Raw genomic sequence first — 21,486 nt, forward strand, 5'->3', positions numbered from 1 at the left:
CCCCCCCCCCCACTACTTGATAAACAATAATAGCTATATGCATTATGCAAGTGTTTGGCATGTCTTCCCGCAACCTCAATGAAGACCAGGGGGAGATTACATTAAAAGAGGAGGGGTGGGGGAGAGTAAAGAGGGCGGTGGACTACTTCAGGACTCAGGAGACTTCTCAGGACTTTAGAAAGTAATACAGAACTATATAAAGAGATACAATATATTATATAGTCCTTGAGTCGAGACTACAATGGGCTACATAGCGGACATGTAGTAGACTGACTAGTGACTATAAAATAATTAGCCATCCCCCCACCCTGGCTTAAATCCTGTGTACGCACTTGCAGCTAAATCTAGGATATATACTTGGTGTTCCAAACTAGATGACAACATTTTGATTCATAATATTTTGAATTTATATAGTTGCGAAGTTTTATGTCTCGTCAAATCTCCGAGTTTAATTTCAACGTGTTTCTTGATCTAGGTATAGTACATACCAACGAGGTTATAGTGTATAGAGCGTCCCATATCATATTATATTATCTCCAATCTTTAACGCCAAAATACGCACATAATACTTAAAAAATCTAGCATTTTCTGCCAAAAATTTTTTTTATTAGCCTTATTGAGTTTTTTGAAATGATTCATTCTTCTTAAATTATCTGATTTATCCCCCAAATTGTAATTTAGACCCATTGACGCAGTCTAATTTGATGTGGGACACCATGTAAGTTGATTCTGGCCCAACCTATAGTATATTAATATTAGATTGTAACTTGTAAGTGTACAGTACAGCTAAGTGAGCACACAGGTAGAGAAATATCATCCCCCCTCGCACATACTTAATTTCCATCATAAACTCTCTACATTTAGAGACCGCATTACCGCAAGTACACAATAAAATAAAAACTTCACTATGTGTGCTAATTTGAATTTTTACAAGACAATTTTTTGCAATAGAAAATATATATTTGTCGAGAACTATGTTTAAGTTATTTCATCATAAATTGGATAGAAATCTTGTTCAGGACTTTAAACTTGCTTTATGTTGTGCCCCTCCGGCCCTCGGCCTTAATTATTATTCTAAACCCATCATTTTCCATTTCCATAACTAGTGGGTTCGGAACAGATTTCTTATAGGCTCATGGTGGCATTTCCCTCCCTCTCTCGTGAAACCAACATACAATGTGAATAATGTTAAACACGTGGCACATAAAAATAATAAATGGTTAAAGCGCAACAAACTATGCGTGCATATATTTGAACTGAGTTTGGAACTTTTGAGTATCGCTAATCTTGAACTCTTGATCTCTACATCCAATGTGGGCATTTTTAGATTTGAGAATAAATGCTTAATTCCTTCATTAAAGTTATTCCTGCAGCGTATGAACATCACGGAATATCGATAAATCCTAAAATGAGCATAAAATGGAGATCAATACTTGATTCCAAGATTTATAACACAAAAGTTTCATCTTCTGGGAATACACCGAGTAATAAAATTTCACTAAAAAATTATTTCATTTTAAAGTTGTATGTTATGCTTGTCTGGATGTCTCTCAAATCTCGTTGTCTCAATGTCTGCTTAGTCTTAATGTCCGCATGTCTCAATGTCTGCTTGTCTCAATGTCCGCTTGTCAAATGTCTGTTTGCCTCAATGTCCGTTTGTCTAAAGTTTGCTTGTCTTAATGTCCGTTTGTCTAAAGTCTGCTTGTATAAAATGTCTACTTGTCTCAAATCTGTGCGGGGTGTCCCAATAAACATGGGAATTCAGTGACAATTTTGATATCGTCTTTGTATATAATTTTTTGATTTAGTATTGCGATGCCTACTAGGATAGCAATAATCGGTCTGCTAGAGTTCAGCATTTGTTTGTTCATGTTTTTATTTCATACTTTCTTGTACTTAATAATAACAGTAATTCGTGTATACAAACAGGACAGTTGTTTCTCTTTACTGTTTATCTTACAGAAATGTTAAAGAACATCATACAATGGTTTGCAGAATAACAAAACAGTCTTGTGGTGTCAGTGGCGTACGAGGGGGGGGGGCCCGCCCCCCTCTACGCGTGCCCCCCCTGAGAGGCTGAGAGGGGGCACACATGGGAGAGGCTCTTTTAATATTACATCTGCTTGCATTTCCCTTCCTGAGGCCAAGCAAAGTGGAGTACCTGGGGGGGCAGTAGTCCTCTCGGCCCCCCTGGGAGTTCCAAGCGGGGCCGCCCCTGCCCCCCCTGGAAAATACAAAATTATAAGGAAACAACGTTTAAAAAGTACACCTGACAATGACAATGACTAAGGATTTGTCTAAATTCACTGTTAAAACAAGGAGAGAAAAGTTTTAGCCTTCTAAAGAGAATATTTCATTATACAAGATGTACTTAATTGACGGAGAGCAGACTTAACGATCTTGCACTTATAGCTTTACACCCTATAAGGCTGTCTGAGCTCTCTACTGAGAAAATCATTGAAATGTTTGTGCAAGCAAATCACAGAAAATTGAAGCTTAAGAGAGTTGGTGAATATGTAGATTGAGTAAATTATATCTAAAAATTTCAGAAGAAATTTCGTTTATTAGTGTAAATATAATTTTTAATGATGCTTTGATTATTGATTTAGTTAGCTGTGATGGAGTTAAGTGATAAATTCATAAAGTTAAAAAGTTAGTTTTTCAAGCAAAGTAATAATTTTTAAACTCTGTAAGGGTAGTAACACCCCAAAATGTAGTCTTTTTGGTGTATTTTTATGGTGAACAAAACAATTCCAGGGGGGGCAAGAAAATTTTTTTAAAAAGTATAAAAAAATTTTCAAAAAGGGGGTTTTTAAGGGGGGGCACAATGTTGCCAAGGGGGGGACCCAAAATATTTTTTTCAAGCTCACGCGCGCAAATTGTGCCCCCCTAAACAATTACCTCGTACGCCCCTGTGGGGTGTTTACATGAATATACTTCAACAGACGTAACTTTATTTTGACCTTTGAAATTAGGTAACGCAACGCTAATTCTTTACAAAGACGATTTCGAATTCGCCACTGAATTCACATGTTGGTAAATTAAAATTTAGCTTAAGAAATTTTAAAATGTCGTCTTCTATCTCACTTCTCTTTAACCGTAATCCAAGTTACAGTTTTAAAATCCTTCAGTTTTCTAAAAGTGATCATCATGGTTGGAGAACAGGAAACTATTATCTTCATCCTGATTCTCTCATTCCTCTCATTCTCTTCAGCTGAAGGAAAAAAACTAACTTTTGATTAAATTATCCAACGAGAACGATTTTATATTTTGAAGACGACAACAAATGCTAAAGAGTTCTGTCAAGCGGTCCTTTATAGAATAGGGCAATGTTCAATTCACAACAGTACTCTTTAGACCTTCAACTGATTAAAATTTAAAATAAGTTTTTCTGTCCAGAATTCTGAATTTTCAATTTTAAAGAAAAATCTTGAATATCTCTTTCCTTTTCTTTCTGTTTTACTTTGGCCTTTACTCTTAGGTTTGATATGAAATTCAGTGTTTTCTTGAAATGCAAAAATTATTTGTTTTTGATAGAATTCCCGATTCTAATGCCTGGAGTAAATCCGTCCTTGCCTCACTCCGAGTCCTATCTTTGTACTGGAGTTCAAGTTTCGTTAGATAAAGTCCTTTATATAACAGGTAAAGTCCTTTATATAACAGGTAAAGTCCAATCCAATAACAGCATTTATAGAACAGAGATATGAAGAATTTTATTAATATTTCGACAATTTTGGTTTTATTTAAGTAATTTAATTGAAAATAAACGAAATTGTTAATATCTCCAGTGATAATGACAGCACAAAAACGGCAGACCACATTTAGGAAATCCAAAACTAGCAGGTGGTTATTGTTTCAAGAACCATACATGTGAAAGTAGGTTGACGACATGAAGACGACATCCAATTCGTCTTGCATCTGTCATGTTTCGTGGGACACCCTCTAAAGTAAAGTCCTGTCGCTGTACTAAGTAGTCTATGTAATCTCTCTCTAAACATCTAACTATCAGTTAAGTGTAAAATACTTTACACAACGTATGTACGTCTATAAATACCTAATTCTAGGTTTAATCTCAATATCAGAAAAGGGCTTCATATACTTCATAGATTAAGCCCCTAAAACTTATCGTAAGTCCCTGATTTGTCCCTAAATTTCATTCTTAGCTTTTTGAAAAAAAATAATGATCAGGTAAAATGTACATATATAAACCTGATTTTAATTTGATTTCTTGTACCGTAGGTTTCCAGCCTGATGCGGAGAAAAGTACTGTACATCATATGATGGTGGTTGGATGTGATTCTCCTGTAGATATTGAACCTGGAGAACCAAACCTCTGGAACTGCGGGGGGAGTTTAGGTTTGTTTTTGTCACTTTCTCAGTAATTTCCCCTTTTTAGACTTTACTCCCCTTGCTCCTCATTTCCTGGTATTAAGATTTTTCGATGTTAAAAGATTGAACAACAATTTACTCAAAAACTAAGTAACACTAGTGTGTTTATATCCTTGAATATTTCTTTGGATTTAAAAGTCGTCTTTTTGAAGTTTTTAACAATAAAAAATGTAAATATATTATTATCGTAATCTGAACAATTTTATTCCATCAGCAATTTAAAATTAGCACTTTAAATTTTCTAAAATAGTCTGAATAAAATCGGCGTCTATTCTCAACTTTGAACTAACCTCCCCTGACTTTTAATCCCTGGACATTAAGCATCATTCTCCGGGTTACAAACTAATTTCTCCTGACTTTTAATCCCTGGATATTAAGCATCATTCTCCAGTTTACGAACTAACCTCCCCTGACTTTTAATCCCTGGATATTAAGCGTCATTATCCCGGTTACGAACTAACCTCCCCTGACTTATAACCGTAGGAGAGGCAGGATTGCGGTCTCCTGGTTCAGCTTGTCCAGGCTCTAAATCCAGTCAGACGTTGTTCATGTGGTCACTTGCTGCAGGAAAATAGATAGATTAAAACACTAACCTATAACTTTCATTATTAAGAGAAGGATCTCGAAATTCATTTGAATTAATAAAACAGAATACAAAGGAATGCTTTTCAGTTATAGTCTTCTAGCTTTCTTTAGATCATAAATTATGCTTAGAACTTTTGCATTTTTTATTGGTGTGCTTCTAAAAATGTTTCCTGACCATTTTCGGGAATAAGATCGGTCATGAAACAAAAAGTTTTCTGGTTATTACTCAAATTTAATTTTTTTTTCGACATTCGTCATTTATATCTATTTGGATTCAGATGGGTTAAAATTTCCGGAAGGTGTTGGACTTCCGGTTGGGGGAAGGAGTAGGGTTCAGCATATAGTACTACAGGTTCATTATATTAGGTAAATATTAGGAGTAGGGTTCAGCATAAAGTTAAATAAATGATGAAAAAGCTGAAAAACTAGAGAAAACATGTTTCATGTTTTTGAATATTTTTACAAATCGTTTGCTGTGTAGAATTAGGCTTTGTAAGACGGATCTTTTGATAACCATATCGACATATTTTGAACAAATTAAAAAATCACTTGTATAACCGGTTTTTCGGCCATAAATAGCCGTTTGTTATAGTCAGTTTTGATTTTACCGAAAAATGATTTAATAGATGTTGCTTAAATTAAAAAAATTGCAGTAGTATTAACTACTGTATTAACTACTGTATTAACTACTGTATTAACTACTGTATTAACTACTGTATTAACTACTGTATTAACTACTAGTATTAACTACTGTATTAACTACTTGATTTGTGTTTCATGAAAATATTTCACCCTTATTCAGCATATAGTTCTACAGGTTTATCATATCAGTTAAATCATCAAGAAAAACACATGGTGATTAGAATTAGATTAGAATAAGAATAGTGCATCAAGTATCTGAAGTTATAAGCTAAAAATGAATGGGATGAAAGTCTAGTTTCTTAGCAAAGCTGGATTCCCAAGCTTAATTATACTTAAATGGAAAAATAAGTTTGTATAGTGCTAAGAATATAGATAAAACTATAATTATACTTATTTCTAAAAATATGTTTGTATAGTTCTAAAAATATAGATAAAACTATAATTATACTTATATTTAAAAATATGTTTGTTTAGTTCTAAGAATATAGATAATACTTTAATTATACTTATATCTAAAATATGTTTGTTTAGTTCTAAGAATATAGATAATACTTTAATTATACTTATATTTAAAAATATGTTTGTATAGTGCTAAGAATATAGATAATACTTTAATTATACTTATATCTAAAATATGTTTGTTTAGTTCTAAGAATATAGATAATACTATAATTATACTTATATCTAAAATATGTTTGTTTAGTTCTAAGACTATAGATAATACTTTAATTATACTTATATTTAAAATATGTTTGTTTAGTTCTAAGAATATAGATAATACTATAATTATACTTATATCTAAAATATGTTTGTTTAGTTCTAAGACTATAGATAATACTTTAATTATACTTATATTTAAAATATGTTTGTTTAGTTCTAAGAATATAGATAATACTATAATTATACTTATATCTAAAAATATGTTTGTATAGTTCTAAGAATATAGATAATACTTTAATTATACTTATATCTAAAATATGTTTGTTTAGTTCTAAGAATATAGATAATACTATAATTATACTTATATCTAAAATATGTTTGTTTAGTTCTAAGACTATAGATAATACTTTAATTATACTTATATTTAAAATATGTTTGTTTAGTTCTAAGAATATAGATAATACTATAATTATACTTATATCTAAAAATATGTTTGTATAGTTCTAAGAATATAGATAATACTATAATTATACTTATATTTAAAATATGTTTGTATAGTGCTAAGAATATAGATAATACTTTAATTATACTTATATTAAAAAATATGTTTGTTTAGTTCTAAGAATATAGATAATAATTATACTTATATTTAAAATATGTTTGTATAGTGCTAAGAATATAGATAATACTTTAATTATACTTATATTAAAAAATATGTTTGTTTAGTTCTAAGAATATAGATAATACTATAATTATACTTATAACTAAAAATATGTTTGTAAATTGTATAGTTCTAAGAATATAGATAATACTTTAATTATACTTATATCTAAAATATGTTTGTTTAGTTCTAAGAATATAGATAATACTTTAATTATAATTATATTTAAAAATATGTTTGTATAGTGCTAAGAATATAGATAATACTTTAATTATACTTATATCTAAAATATGTTTGTATAGTGCTAAGAATATAGATAATACTATAATTATACTATAACAAAAAATATGTTTGTATAGTTCTAAGAATATAGATAATAATATATCTAAAAATATGTTTGTATAGTTCTAAGAATATAGATAATACTATAATTATACTATATCTAAAAATATGTTTGTATAGTTCTAAGAATATAGATAATACTATAATTATACTTATATCTAAAAATATGTTTGTATAGTGCTAAGAATATAGATAATACTATAATTATACTATATCTAAAAATATGTTTGTTTAGTTCTAAGAATATAGATAATACTTTAATTATACTTATATCTAAAAATATGTTTGTTTAGTTCTAAGAATATAGATAAAACTATTGGAGACTGGAGTGGGGTAACTGTTACCTATTCAAGAGAACCAACCCCTAAGGTAAAATATTTCAAATTAATAAAAATACCAAAAACAACAAATTTTTATTTTTAGAATTTAAAAGTGGTTAATTCTAATAATTCTTGTATGTTTACCTTCAGTAGAAATGCGCAAGTCACTTTTGTAGAGAATCACAATTGAAGACAATCAGTTTTCAAATTCATGAACGTTGATGTTTAATTCATGCTTATTGATTAATTAGACAAAGTTGTCAAGGGAACCATTTTAAATAGGGTTTGTCACTTGAAATTACGCAATTTAGATAGCAGGAGTATTTTCTCTTCATGTTCATGGTCATATTCCTCCAAACTCAAGAGTATACTGGGATTCATTATGTCAGGTAGAAATTCAAAATAAATAAAAAATACCAAAAAATTAATATGTTATATAGAGGACGTGAGTCAGACTCTAAATAACAACGCATAAATAACTTCCAGTATATATATTTCTTATAACTTATTACTAGAGGGTTCAGAACTAGAGTCAATATCGAAATCACACGTGTAGATGTTTGTCAGTACAATGCCCCGTATTCGTTCTATCTCATTCCGTTGAATCTTGTGGAACTTGTTTAAGGCGGCCAGGCATCGTCTTCCACAATGTGGTTTACAGCACAACAATTTCAGATCAATTTAATTCCAAACAAATCATTCAGATATGACAACCAATAGTCATCGATTACTTTTCGACGCATTCATATATAGTTTATATTTCATAATATTTCTGATTTTGTTTTTTTTTTAAATAATATTTCGCTGGCGCTGGATTTTCGAACATTTCTGGAAAATAATGAAAATGTCGTCTTCATTATCAAAAATCCTCGAAACAGGAATAAATGTTCAAAAGTAACTATCAGATCATAAAAAATAAAAAAAATATTATGAAATATCAACGTTATAAGTAAGATTAGTAGCGATCAAAAAACGTTTATTTTTAGCCGTATAAGCCCATACCCCCTTTCATTTTTCGCGAACACTCCCTTCAATAAATATTGGTTGAAGGTATCAGGATCAGCAGAACTTGAACCCTGGGGTTTCCTGGGACACACTCATAAGCATGGCAGATTAGTTTCAGGTCATTCTTGAGATATTATATTTTATTGTTCTTTAGAGTTTTTTTCAAGATGGAGATACATTAAATCAATATAGACCAAAATACTTTTCAAATCAACTTTTTAGTGCGAAAATCGGGATTTTCATAAACACTCCTTTTGAAATACAGGGAGTGACTGGCCAGGTATGCAAGTTGAACTGAGGGAGAATCAAATCTTGTAGAAACAGATGACTGAATAAAATTACCAATTATTTTGTGTCAACAGTTTTATTACTAATACTTGTGATGATAAAGCTTGTTTATCTTACTGTGAAATAAGTGCAATTTTGTGTTCTTTATTTTCTGTTTTTACATTTTTTTATTTAATCTTGGAAAACATGTCAACTAATGGGAGAGAATATTGTCTTCCTTGTTGTATTTGACACTTGTGACGTCATGTATAATTGGTCCATTTCTCTGTTGCCCTATTGTACTTGATAATCTATTTGCCTATACCTAACCAGTCACTCTCTTTAAAGCTAGAAACAAGAAGTTTGCTAGCTACAAAAAGCATAAAAAAGTACCAAGCGGTATCATAAAAAAAACATATGAATAGTAAAAAAGTCTCTCTGTTAGTCCACTTGTTTTTCACCCAAATAATGTCAAAACGGCTGAACCGATCGGGCCCAAATTTTTTATTACAACTTACATGACCCTATTGATGGTTTTTAGCTCTGAAAAAATAGCTACGGTAACTATTTTTGAAAATGCGCCAATTAAAATAGAAAAACCCTCAAAATTTGAGAATGAATAAAAATGGCCTTTACAATCAGAGCTTTTTAAATTGTTTTTTTTTTTTAAGGAGCATTCTTCAAGCCTAGTTTTTCTAATTTCTCTATTCTAAAGGATGGAAGATTGAAGATAAGGAATGGATTAAGATTGGAAGATCTAATCCTCAAAACCCACAACAGTTTCTTCCTGTTCAACAAAAAATAATATTAAAGCCAGGTTAAAAAATTTGTATTTTCAGAAAGGGGATGATGTATTGGCGCGCTTCTATATATACATAAAGTAGTAATCTCTGTTTGTTTGTATGTTCAATCAGGAATCCTGCACGATCGATTTGTCTGAAATTTATTTTGATTGGGGAACTCGGTAGACCCACGGGAATATTCTTAGCTTGGTTTAAATGTTGAGTGGATCCACTTGTACAGAAAAAAATAGCTAAGTCGCTAAACTTATACCTAACCTCGATTTAAATACTTCTATAGGGCATGAACTTCTATTCCTGAATCACAAATTCAAGATCCGTGGTTGAACCGTCTTTGGTTGAACTGTCTCCAGACCCGGCTTAAATTAATAAAATCCGGTACCTAATGGGTTAAAGATAAACAACCGTTTAAAGGGACTGTAAAGTAACTTAGGTTTGCTCCTATTATTATTTGAATTTTTCATTTTTATTTGATATAATTCATAATATTATTTTTACGTTGGTATCAAATGACCAGAGTTCCCACCAATGGCAGTGCAGTATTATTGTCATTTGTCTCCGTCTCTATCACATGACCAGTATACTGCACTGCCATTGGTGGGAGTTCTGATCACGTGATATGGATGTATGTTACACAGACTTTCGTATAAAGGAATTGAGTTTTTGTCACAAACTCTGATTTTCTAATCCCAATATCTTTGGATTCCAACGTCGCAAATCTTTGACATTTCAAACTTTGACTTTTGTTGGATCAAATAATATAAGTTTGAAATATTAAAGGTTTACGACATTGGGTTCTAAAGATATTGAGATAAGAAAATCAGAGTTTGTTGCAAAGACTCAATTCCTTTGACACATTTTTATATCACTTTCTCGAGACAGGAACATCAGATAGAACTCTTATAGGTCTCAATCAACTTCTGAAATGCTTAGGTTTCAGGTTATACCCCCTGTATTCAATAAACGATAAAACTGAACTGATCAGGCCCTTAACTTTTTTATGACAAGTAACATTACCCCTGCAGGAATAAGTTTCTGGCGAAATTGAGAAATTGAGAAATCCACCAATTTGAGAGTTTTGTTTATTGAATCGAGTATTCGAAGAAAAAAAAAGGCGGCTTGAAAATCAACCGTTCAAAGCTCAAATTGTTAATAAAAAAGAGCGCAAAAGTCTAGAATTTATTTTAATAAGATTATTAAAAACAGGAAAAAAAGGGAAAACAGATTTTTTGTAAATTGTTCTGAAAACAAGCTTTTTGTGCGTCTAGGAGATCTTATTGGATCACGTTGTGTTTTCGAGAATGCAGAAGGAGAAGGAGAAATAGTTCAAGGAAAAGATGAATATATTCTTCATATCTGTAAATATAAAGGAAGTAAAACTTTTTGTTCCCTATCTTCGTAACCTGATGGTGCAAACACCTTTCATATGAATCATGGAAGATAGTAGCAGCATATTTATCTAGCTCCGGTCTATCGGAGGAGACCGGAGTAAAAAATANGGATAACTTGGAAATTTTTCACTTTTCAATTTAGTAGATTTCTTGTAAAAAATGTATAAAATCATTACTAGATGTAATATAAGTACTTATAACATCACCTTCTAAAGTTTTTTCCACAGTTTGTTTATGATGCAAATATATTTGTTTTATATCAAAAAGTGCATTAAACATTTTCAAACAATTTTTAATTTTTTTCTTGGGGTTTTCAATGAAAACTTGGGAGTTCTCTGTTAAAAATGTTACTCAATTTTTTTCTTAGTTTAAAAAAAATTCACACTTTATCATTAATACATATCGTTTATTTGCAAAATAGGGAAGCAATTGCAGTATTTTCTGCATCTCATGGGGGGGGGGTGGATAAAACCTCACAGTATACAGGTGAAAAAAATCAAACAGTTTAACAGTCTAAATAATCAGAATTAAAGGGAAGGTTGAATGTTTTTTCTTCTCCGGTAGGAGGTTGTGTGAATATTTTTTACTCATGTCTTCTCCGATAGACCGGAACGAGAGAAATATATCTTCTAGCATTCCTTTTTATATCAAATTTAGATCATTTGATCTGACAGAATTAATAGTTTAAAATACGTCTATAAGTTGCAAAGATATTACTATTTGAATTTCAGAGCTTGTGTCAAAAACTCAATTCCAAAGATTTCTCTGTTTCTAATTGTTTGTGCAATAAACGTCAAAACGTTACATTTGAAGTTGAATAAACTTCAAAGCATCACATTTGAAGTTAAATATAAATAAACGTCAAAGCGTCACATTTGAAATTGAATAAACGTCAAAGCGTCACATTTGAAGTTGAATAAACGTCAAATCGTCACATTTGAAATTGAATAAACTTCAAATCATCACATTTGAAGTGAATAAACATCAAAGCGTCACATTTGAAGTGAATAAGAAAAAAATGGCGATTTTGAAATTTTTAGGAAATCCTTCTATTTTTTCCTATATGGAAAATTTGCGATATTTGTTGTTTTATTAAGAAAATTTAATGAAAAGGAGAATTTAAACTTGAAATTGTTGATAGAAGTAAGGGCGGGGAAGCCAAACCATGTACTTGACCCATTTATACTCTACAGTACCGAAAACAGTTTGATCTTTAGTCGAATAATGCCAGGTTCTCCTATTGGAGTTTATTTCACCTCTCTGTCCACATGGATCAAACAATACCTCCAATTGCCTCCAATGGATTGTAAATTGATTAAAGAATAAGGCTTAGAATATTCTGTAGATTTATTCATCTATGGTTAAAGGTTTAACGAGTCATATGGAGATGTGTGATCTGTTTATTTATTTTTCTATAGATCTTGGAGATCTTACACTAGAACAGGTTCAGTTATTCAATTATTCATTTATTCATTTATTCATTTATTCATTTATTCATTTATTCATTTATTCATTTATTCATTTATTCATTTATTCATTTATTCATTTATTCATTTATTTATTTAGGGTTTGGCTACAGGACTTCTGGATGCCGTAGGACAGCAATGCACCAAACCCGGCCCTCCGACATTTTCCTGGAAAACATTTGGTTTGGAAAATATTCCGAAAGAATCTTACTTAACACGTGATCCAAAATAAGAGATTTCCGTCAGAAACTATTAATGTCGTCTTCCGTAATTTCAGAATATTATGTATAAAAATTGAATTATAATGTACAAACAGTAGACACTATAACTGCATTAAAATGAAAAGAATTTTTTAATGGTTTACAAATTTTTGAAGTTTTTTTTGATAATTATATTGAATATACAGGGTTAGTCACAAAAAATGATACTTGAGACGAAAATCGTCTTTAATGACTAATTTTTTGTGGGTAATATAAATAAATATATTTGTAAATTTGAAATGTATCGTATAAACCTCAAGGTGAAAGGTAGACCAAAGTTGTAGAGCTGTCAGAAAATGATTAAAATAGATGCATTGTCTAGTTTCTTACAGTAGCAAGCCGCAAAACTGTCTCTCATTAAAACATATCAAATTTTAAAACGCATTAATAAAATTAGTTCACTTAAGCATTTGGCTTTAAAAGAATACTTTTTCTCAGGTTATTTAATAACTTTTTATGAACCCAATTCATGATAGTTTCTAACTTTTTCAAGTAACCCTTAATTCTGATTCAGAACAGTAAATTTTAATCTTTTTTATCATATTATTATTCTTGTTTTTGCGTTAAAAAATGTGGAATTTGGTAAATTGCGTTCCAAACCTGGATGAAATCCAAAAAAATCGCTTTGATTCAAAAGCCATTATAAGACATAATCAATTTCCAGAAAGAAACAAAAGGATTTTTTTTATCCTTTTTGCTGAGTCAAAGATTCATTCAAATGATACCGTTGTGAATCTAGGATGGCACTCTTTTGATAAAAGTTCCCAGAAAATGTACGTCTCTATACAGACTTTTTCAAACATTTTAATATAAAGTGTAAAATTTTGTCGCATTGTTTTTTTTATATATTATTTTTTAAACAAGAAAATTGAAAATAAATAATGTAAAGAATATGATAAATAACTTTAAGCTTTGTTGCTGAGGAAGATATCAGCGTTTTTCTTTCTAAGAAAAGTTGATTCCAATTTCTTTCTTTCATTGTCTTTTATAGAGAAACCACAATTAAAAGTAATTAATTTGTAGGTAGAAAATTAAGTATTTCTCATTCATTCTTAATTAGAAAATTAGTTTTAAAAAGTACTATTGAGAATAGAACATGCCATACCAGTCCCTCTAAGTTTCTCCCATGTTGCACTGAACCATTATTTAAATATTATTTTAATGATAAAACTTACTTATGTAATTTCTTCTTCTAGACAACTGTGAAGATGACAGAAGTAAGCTTTTTTTCAAAGGAAATTTTTACTTGCCCCAAAATCTAGTACAATAGGTGGCAACAGAGAAATAGACCAATTATACATGACGTCACAAATGTCAAATATAACAAGGAAAACAAAATTTTCTTACGTTAGTTGCAGACATGTTTTCCAAGATTAGATAAAAAAGTGTAAAAACAGAAAATAAAGAACACATAAAATTGCACTTATTTTACTGTAAGATAAGCACTTTGTTCTAAAATTATCACTATTACTAATAATTTTGTCGGACACAAAAACTGAATTGTCACTTGTGACGTCAGAATGCAGCTGTATTGAGACTGTAAAAATTCTTCATATTTTTGCAACCTTATGGCATAGATCTTTGATATGTCAAACTATTTGAATTCTCCATGCACAAATATAGAGTTAGGCCAGTAGGTTGCAAAGATATATGGACGGGGACATCATATTTTCCTTACAATTAATCTGCAAAAAATTATTATTAGAGCGGACTTAACTCTAAACAATTTCTTTTCAGGCGCCATTGAAACATTTATCTTTATAATTTTTTATTTGTAAAAGTGAAAAAAAATTTATTTTATTAACTTTCAAACATGCATTCTTGGTTATCAAGATTTATGAATTTTCTGAAGTACGGTTTTTTTCAGTTCTTGTTTGGAAACAGCCATTATTTAAGCCCCCAGTTGAACAATAAAGCTATAAACTCTTTGTTTTATATAATGATATTATAAAATGTCTAGTGGTTGAGTGCAGTAGCAGCTGCAACTCTAGTTGACAGTTTAAACGGGGCAATGCGCAATTCAGGAATACAACGCAACAATTAGACGCGGCAAGCCAGCCAATCAATTAAGAGCAAAAAAAACAGGAGATACAGACATTTGTTAACTAGCTGGTTTGTAATAAATCCTATTATTTAAGACTGCAGTTTATGAATGCTTGTAGGTCAACTGTTGTACGTCCTCAAGATGAACATAAAACACAGCAATTGTGCAGTGTACACAGTCCCATATTTCACTTGAAAATACAAGCTTTTGCTCTCTAGCTTCAATAAGAAACTAACTTGAAGTGCTAGAAGTGGTGACCTAGCTCATGCAAGTAGACAGAATGTTCAGCACTGAGGCTGCAACAGGGAGTAAGGAATAGAAGGGAGATAAAACTGACGCGGTTCCCCCACCATATGATTTTACATGCTTTGCAGACGGGTACTCCATTTGTAGATGAAATATTCAGAATAGGTTATTGTATACGCGGTAATTGTACATCAGACAAATATTTCTTATACAAATGAAGTACCGTCTGCAAAGCATGTATAACCATATGGTAGGGCGAACCGCGTCAGTTAAATCTATCTCCCTTCTATTCCTTACTCCCTGGGCTGCAATTACAAGTAATCAAAACAAAACAAGAACTGAGAGAGGGCTACATCGATACAATGATAGAGTGATCCTATACTGTCTTATAATGGCGCAAAGATGGCGACTTGTAAAAATTCGTACAAAAGCAGTGCAATAAATGGACGTGCGAGGGAGGCAAGAAAAAAAGAAACTGCGGACATGCAGAAGGAGAAAGGAGAAAAAAGATGATTGATGAACATTTGAAATTATTTTACAAAAACTATTTTAAAAAATTATAAAAACATTGAAAAAAATTATTGTAAATAAATTCCAAAAAGTGAAAAAAGACAGACCACATCTTAAAAACCATAGGATGGGAAAAATATGGTCTTTCTTCTATAGTTCTGATTTTGTGAAGAATAGTGTAAATTAAAGATCCAGAATGCAATAATAAGTTGCATCAATAGGACTACTTCGCAGTGTCCCATTTCTTTTTTCTTTCATTTTTTATCTCGGTTATACTTTTTTGTAGCACTAGACTTGTACATTTTAGACCTTCAAAGCACTCGTTTTTAGCTTTAGCTAATTAAAGAAGAACTTGGCAACATTTTTTTTCAATTTTTGCATGATATTTTGATACCTAGTTGGATCACTGTGTACGGTTAATAGAAGACGATCTAGTCCCTTTTTTTAAACACACTGTCGTTAAATTTCTGTTTGACTTGTTTAGTATTTCTCCTAGTTAAGTGTGGGCTGTGGCATCATTAACTGTATTTTTTAAGATGTCAAATGTCAGAGAATTGCAATCGGCACTTTGCAAATACTAGAACCTTAGACCAGAATCTAAGATTGTTTGAAATAATCGGGCAAACGTTTTATTAATATGACAAACATACAAATCTAATCAAGTTTCAACATATAGGTTGGAATGTTGCAATTATATCTAGGCTGCAATGGCAAAAAAATAGGTTGCATTGCGGCAAAGATTTAGGTTTTAATGTGGCAGATATCTAGGATGGAATGTGGCAAATATCTAGGTTGCAATGTGGTAAAGATCTATATTGAAATGTGGCAAAGATCTATATTGAAATGTGGCAAAGATCTTGGTAGCAATGTGGCAAATATCTAGGATGCAATGTGGTAAATATATAGGATGCAATGTGGCAAATATCTAGGATTCAATGTGGCAAATATCTAGGATGCAATGTGGCAAATATCTAGGATGCAATGTAGCAAATATCTAGGTTTCAATGTGGCAAAGATCTTAGTTGCAATGTGGTAAAAATCTAGGTTGCAATGTGGTAAAGATCTAAATTGCAATTTGGCAAAGATTTAGGGTGCAATAAGGCAAAGATTTAGATTGCAATGTGGCAAAGATCTAGGTTGCAATCTGACAAAGATTTAGGTATTAATGTTGCAAATATCTAGGATGGAATGTGGCAAATATCTAAATTGCAATTTTGCAAAGATTTAGGGTGCAATGTGGAAAATATCTAGGTTGCAATGCGGCAAAGATTTAGGTTGCAATGTGGCAAAGATCTAGGTTGCAATCTGACAAAGATCTAAGTTGCAATGTGGCAAAAATCTAGGTTGCAATATGGCAAAGATTTAGATTGCAATGTTGCAAAAATTTAGGTTGCAATGTGGCAAAGATTTAGATTGCAATGTTGCAAAAATTTAGGTTGCAATGTGGCAAAGATTTAGATTGCAATGTTGCAAAAATCTAGGTTGCAATGTGGCAAAGATATAAATTGTAAATTGGTAAAGATCTAGAGTGCAATGTGGCAACTATCTAGGTTGTAATGCGGCAAAGATTTAGGTTGCAATGTGGTAAAGACCTTGATTGCAATGTGGCAAAGATTTAGATTGCAATGGGGCAAAGATCTTGGTTGCAATCTGACAAAGATCTATGTTGCAATGTGGCAAAAATATAAGTTGCAATGTGACAAAGATCTAGGTTGTAATGTAGCAAAGATCTAAGTTGCAATGAGGTAAAAATCTAGGTTTCAATGTGGCAAAGATCTAAATTGCAGTTTGGCAAAGATCTAGGGTGCAATAATGCAAAAATTTAGATTGCAATGTGGCAAAGATTTAGGTTGCAAAAAAAACTAGGTCGCAGCTCGCAATGTGGCAAAGATAAACCAGAACTCCGGACTGCTGTGTACAGATCTTGGCTCCAATTCGGCATTGAGTTCTAGACTTATTTTTTTCCAAATCATCGTTGCAGTTTGCATCTTGTCTACAGTATACATAATACAACAATGCAGGGCTAAATGCCAGAGTCAGAGTCAGATCAGACTCTGAAATTAAAGGGACTGAGCTGGATTTTAAACCATAAGCTAAACCTTTAAAACAAATAAAAGTATTATCTTTTTTTATTTTTCTAATCTCTATATCTTTGCAACCCAATGTCGCAGACCTTTTCAAACTATTTGTCAGATCAAATTATATAAGTTTGAATTATTAGGTTGCATATTAAGTTGCATAAACAATTTCACTGCTTTCGGACAATTAAGTAGATTGAGTGGCATGTATTCACAACAATGACAAATAATGACAGAATTTAACGCGTTTTAGGATAGAAAAACGAGGATATCTCTCTCATTGCTACTCAGTTACCGTCATGACTTGGACATGAAACTTTTTAGATGGAGATCCTCTTGAAATTAGGTGGTCGGTCCCTTTAATTGCGGAGAATTCTTTTGATGTTAATCTTTCTCTTTTAATTCTAAGATGATTTTGCAATTGCATTATTATAATGTTTAAGTTCTTCAAACAGATTTTGAAAAGCATTTGTGACAGCTAGTCTCCAGATAGTCTCCAGATGGTCTCCAGATAGTCTCCAGATAGTCTCCAGATAGTCTCCAGATGGTCCCCAGATAGTCTCCAGATAGTCTCCAGATGGTCTCCAGATAGTCTCCAGATAGTCTCCAGATGGTCACCAGATAGTCTCCAGATAGTCTCCAGATAGTCTCCAGATGGTCTCCAGATAGTCTCCAGACAGTCTCCAGATAGTCTCCAGATAGTCTCCTGAACGTCTCCAGATGGTCTCCATATAGTCTCCAGATAGTCTCCAGATGGTCTCCAGATAGTCTCCAGATAGTCTCCAGATGGTCTCCAGATAGTCTCCAGATAGTCTCCAGATGGTCTCCAGATAGTCTCCAGATGGTCTCCAGATAGTCTCCAGATGGTCTCCAGATAGTCTCCAGATAATAAAAAATACATTCATATATATGTTTAAACGGCTGGACCGAATGGGCTGACAATGGCTACTAATTCAATTCAAAAAAAAATTTAAGTTTTGCCCTCTGGAAAAGGAAGAAATAAAATTATATTTTATAACAAAAATGCCTAACCTTTTCGTGAAACCCGGGTTCCAAAACTGGTTTTCATGACAATACTCTGTCTTTCTTCTGCTTTTCTTACAAAAAAAAAATCTGGTTTCTAAAAAAAAGTATAATTAACAGAAATTTATTTTGGAATACTTAGAATTTAATGTATAGTATCTAGATAACCTCATACTTAAAATGTTTTTGTCTATTTTCTATTTAGCATTTTATAGCTCTTTAATGCAGTTTTTTATACTGTTTAAAAAGAACTTGTTTAAAGTTTTCACTCCTAAATTAGTGCTTTCATATTTTAATGCAGACCTGGATTTTTCTAATTTCTTTTCTCAAAAACAAATTCTGGTTTTCTTTAGACCTTCGATATTTCCAACTGTAGAATTCTGTTAAAATATCATAATTTCTCATTAGATTATCTTAAAGATGTGAGTTTTAAGAAACAACATTTTCCCCCAATATTTTGGTGGATTTTTTGGTTGATATTTTGGTGGATAATTTGGTGGATAATTTTGAGAATACTTTTTTTTTTATTGTTTGGTGGATCTTTTGTGAATATTATTGGTGGATATTTCGGCGGTTTTTTTGGTGGATATTTTGGATGTATCTATATTTTGGTGGATTTTTTGATGGATATTAAGTGGATATTTTGGGGGATTTTCGGTGAATATTTTAGTGGATATTTTGGTGGATATTTTTGTATCCGGATCCGTTGAACCCTGCATATTATAGCGCCAGATCCAGGTTCAATAGATCCGGCCAGATTCTAAGCACTGCCTAAAATTATTGGACCTTGGAATGAACAGGAAAATAAGAGAAAAAAAAAAACATTTAAAATTACGCAAACTCAACTAAAAAATCATATTCTTAGAAAAATTTTGTTCCCCAAATTTAAATCAATAAAACACTTGACACCAGACCATAAACCCTAGACAGAAGACACTATTTACTAGACACTAGACACTAGCCACTGGACACTAGACACTATAGAACTAGACACTATTCACTAGACACTATTAACTAGACACTAAACAATTGACACTGGACGCTAGACACTAGCCACTTGACACTAGACACTAGCCACTTGACACTAGACACTAGCCACTATAGACACTGGACTCTAGACACAAGAAACTAGACACTAGAAACTAGACACTAGACACTAGACACTAGTAACTTTAGACACAAAACAATAGACACTTTAGACACTAAACACTAGACACTATAGACACTAAAGACACTAAGACACGCTAGACACGCTAAACAGGCTATGCACAATGGACACACTAGACACACTAGACACACTAGACACACTAGACACACTAGCCACACTATTATCTTTTTTTATTTTTCTAATCTCTATATCTTTGCAACCCATTGTAATAGATCTCTAATATTACAAACTGTGAATTCGATTTTAAATGTTTTCACCAAAAAAACTCAAAAACTATATACTTTGAAACATATCTTAATATTAAAAAATGCATCAGTGCATACTAAAATTTGATTTTTAGGNACACTAGACACACTAGACACACTAGACACACTAGACACACTAGACACACTAGACACACTAGACACACTAGAGACACTAGATACACTAGAGACACTAGAGACACTAGACACCAGAATCTTGATACTATAGACACCAGACACTCTATACTAAAGACACCAGACACCAGAGACGAGACATCACAGATTTTCTAAAATACAAATAATTGACTTACGAGTGTAGTCTGGAACATGAAGAAGTGAGATTGAGGACCGAAAAAATTATTCTTTATGCACTTTAAACAGTTTCAGGGTAAAATAAAGAGAAACAACGGCTTTTGATGTTTTCAGTTTCTACCAATTTTTTTATAAAGTTTTAAAAATTTTGCGAAGTTTGTTAAATCTAAAACTTTAAAAAACATTTTGAAAGTAAATAAAGAAAAATGAAAAATTTCTTGAAAGATCAGCTTTAAACGCACCATTGTGAATCGGACATGTAAATCTCGACTACAGTCCCTTTAAAAGTGTCACTTAATTCCCATTTGTCTATTCGTCTACTTGTAATAAATACCGTGGCAGATCCCATTTGTACACCTAGATAAATTACGTTGTACATTGTCTATAAATCTAAATGAACTTATCAGTAACTATGCAAATCTTGTATTGCTATTAACCTAACCTAACTACGTCTGTAAATAACTATGTAAAACCTGTATTGTGATTAGCTTAACTATGTTGGTATATAAAATGACGCAAAACTTGTAGTTGCGTCTATTGAACTTAATCTGTAACCTAGAACCCAAAAAACATTCATTTGGTATTAGACTTCACTTTGATTACGGTGTGGGAGTAATTACCTCTTGGTTAGCAAACGAGAAGCGTCCTGAATCACTTTCTGGAAAGATAGATATAGATAGGGAACTGGTATAGATAGATTATGTCCGGATTGACATTGATAGTGAAGCATTGGTACAGATAGATTGTGTCCTAGTGAAGCATTGGTACAGATAGATCATGTCCGAATTGACATTGATAGTAAAGCATTGGTTCAGATAGATCGTGTCTGTATTGGCAATGATAGTAAAGCGTTATTGAACTGATTAGTTTGTATGCCTCGTAGAACAACAAGAGGAATTGAGTTGTACCTGGATTGATACGGGTCTTAAAGGATTTATTGGAGTAGGGCATTTACTGCATACTAACTGCATAATTGCATAATTTGTGTAAAGTTCATTGTCCGATGGGTAATAAAAATAATAATAATAATAATAATAATAATAATAATAATAATAATGCAGTGTAATATAATAAT

The 21,486-nt window shown here is 31.8% G+C and overlaps 1 protein-coding gene and 1 long non-coding RNA gene across 2 annotated transcripts; both read left to right on the top strand.

Annotated features, from left to right (window-relative positions):
* The first annotated feature begins 3,541 nt into the window (after positions 1-3,541).
* LOC111695791 (peptidylglycine alpha-hydroxylating monooxygenase-like) lies at positions 3,542-4,964 on the top strand. The gene is made up of 3 exons (XM_023465232.1): positions 3,542-3,642; positions 4,240-4,356; positions 4,873-4,964. Exons 1-3 carry the CDS (start codon positions 3,552-3,554, stop codon positions 4,962-4,964), a joined length of 300 nt encoding a protein of 99 aa, XP_023321000.1. The 5' UTR covers positions 3,542-3,551.
* A 298-nt stretch (positions 4,965-5,262) lies between these two features.
* Positions 5,263-11,003, top strand: LOC111695796 (uncharacterized). Its single transcript, XR_002763939.1, has 6 exons — positions 5,263-5,340; positions 7,573-7,648; positions 7,911-7,988; positions 8,650-8,722; positions 9,587-9,688; positions 10,940-11,003. It is a non-coding gene; the product is annotated as an uncharacterized LOC111695796 (long non-coding RNA).
* Positions 11,004-21,486: the final 10,483 nt, after the last annotated feature.

The sequence above is a fragment of the Eurytemora carolleeae genome, unplaced genomic scaffold, assembly GCF_000591075.1.
Source record: "Eurytemora carolleeae unplaced genomic scaffold, Eaff_2.0 scaffold76, whole genome shotgun sequence".
Lineage (NCBI taxonomy): Eukaryota > Metazoa > Arthropoda > Copepoda > Calanoida > Temoridae > Eurytemora > Eurytemora carolleeae.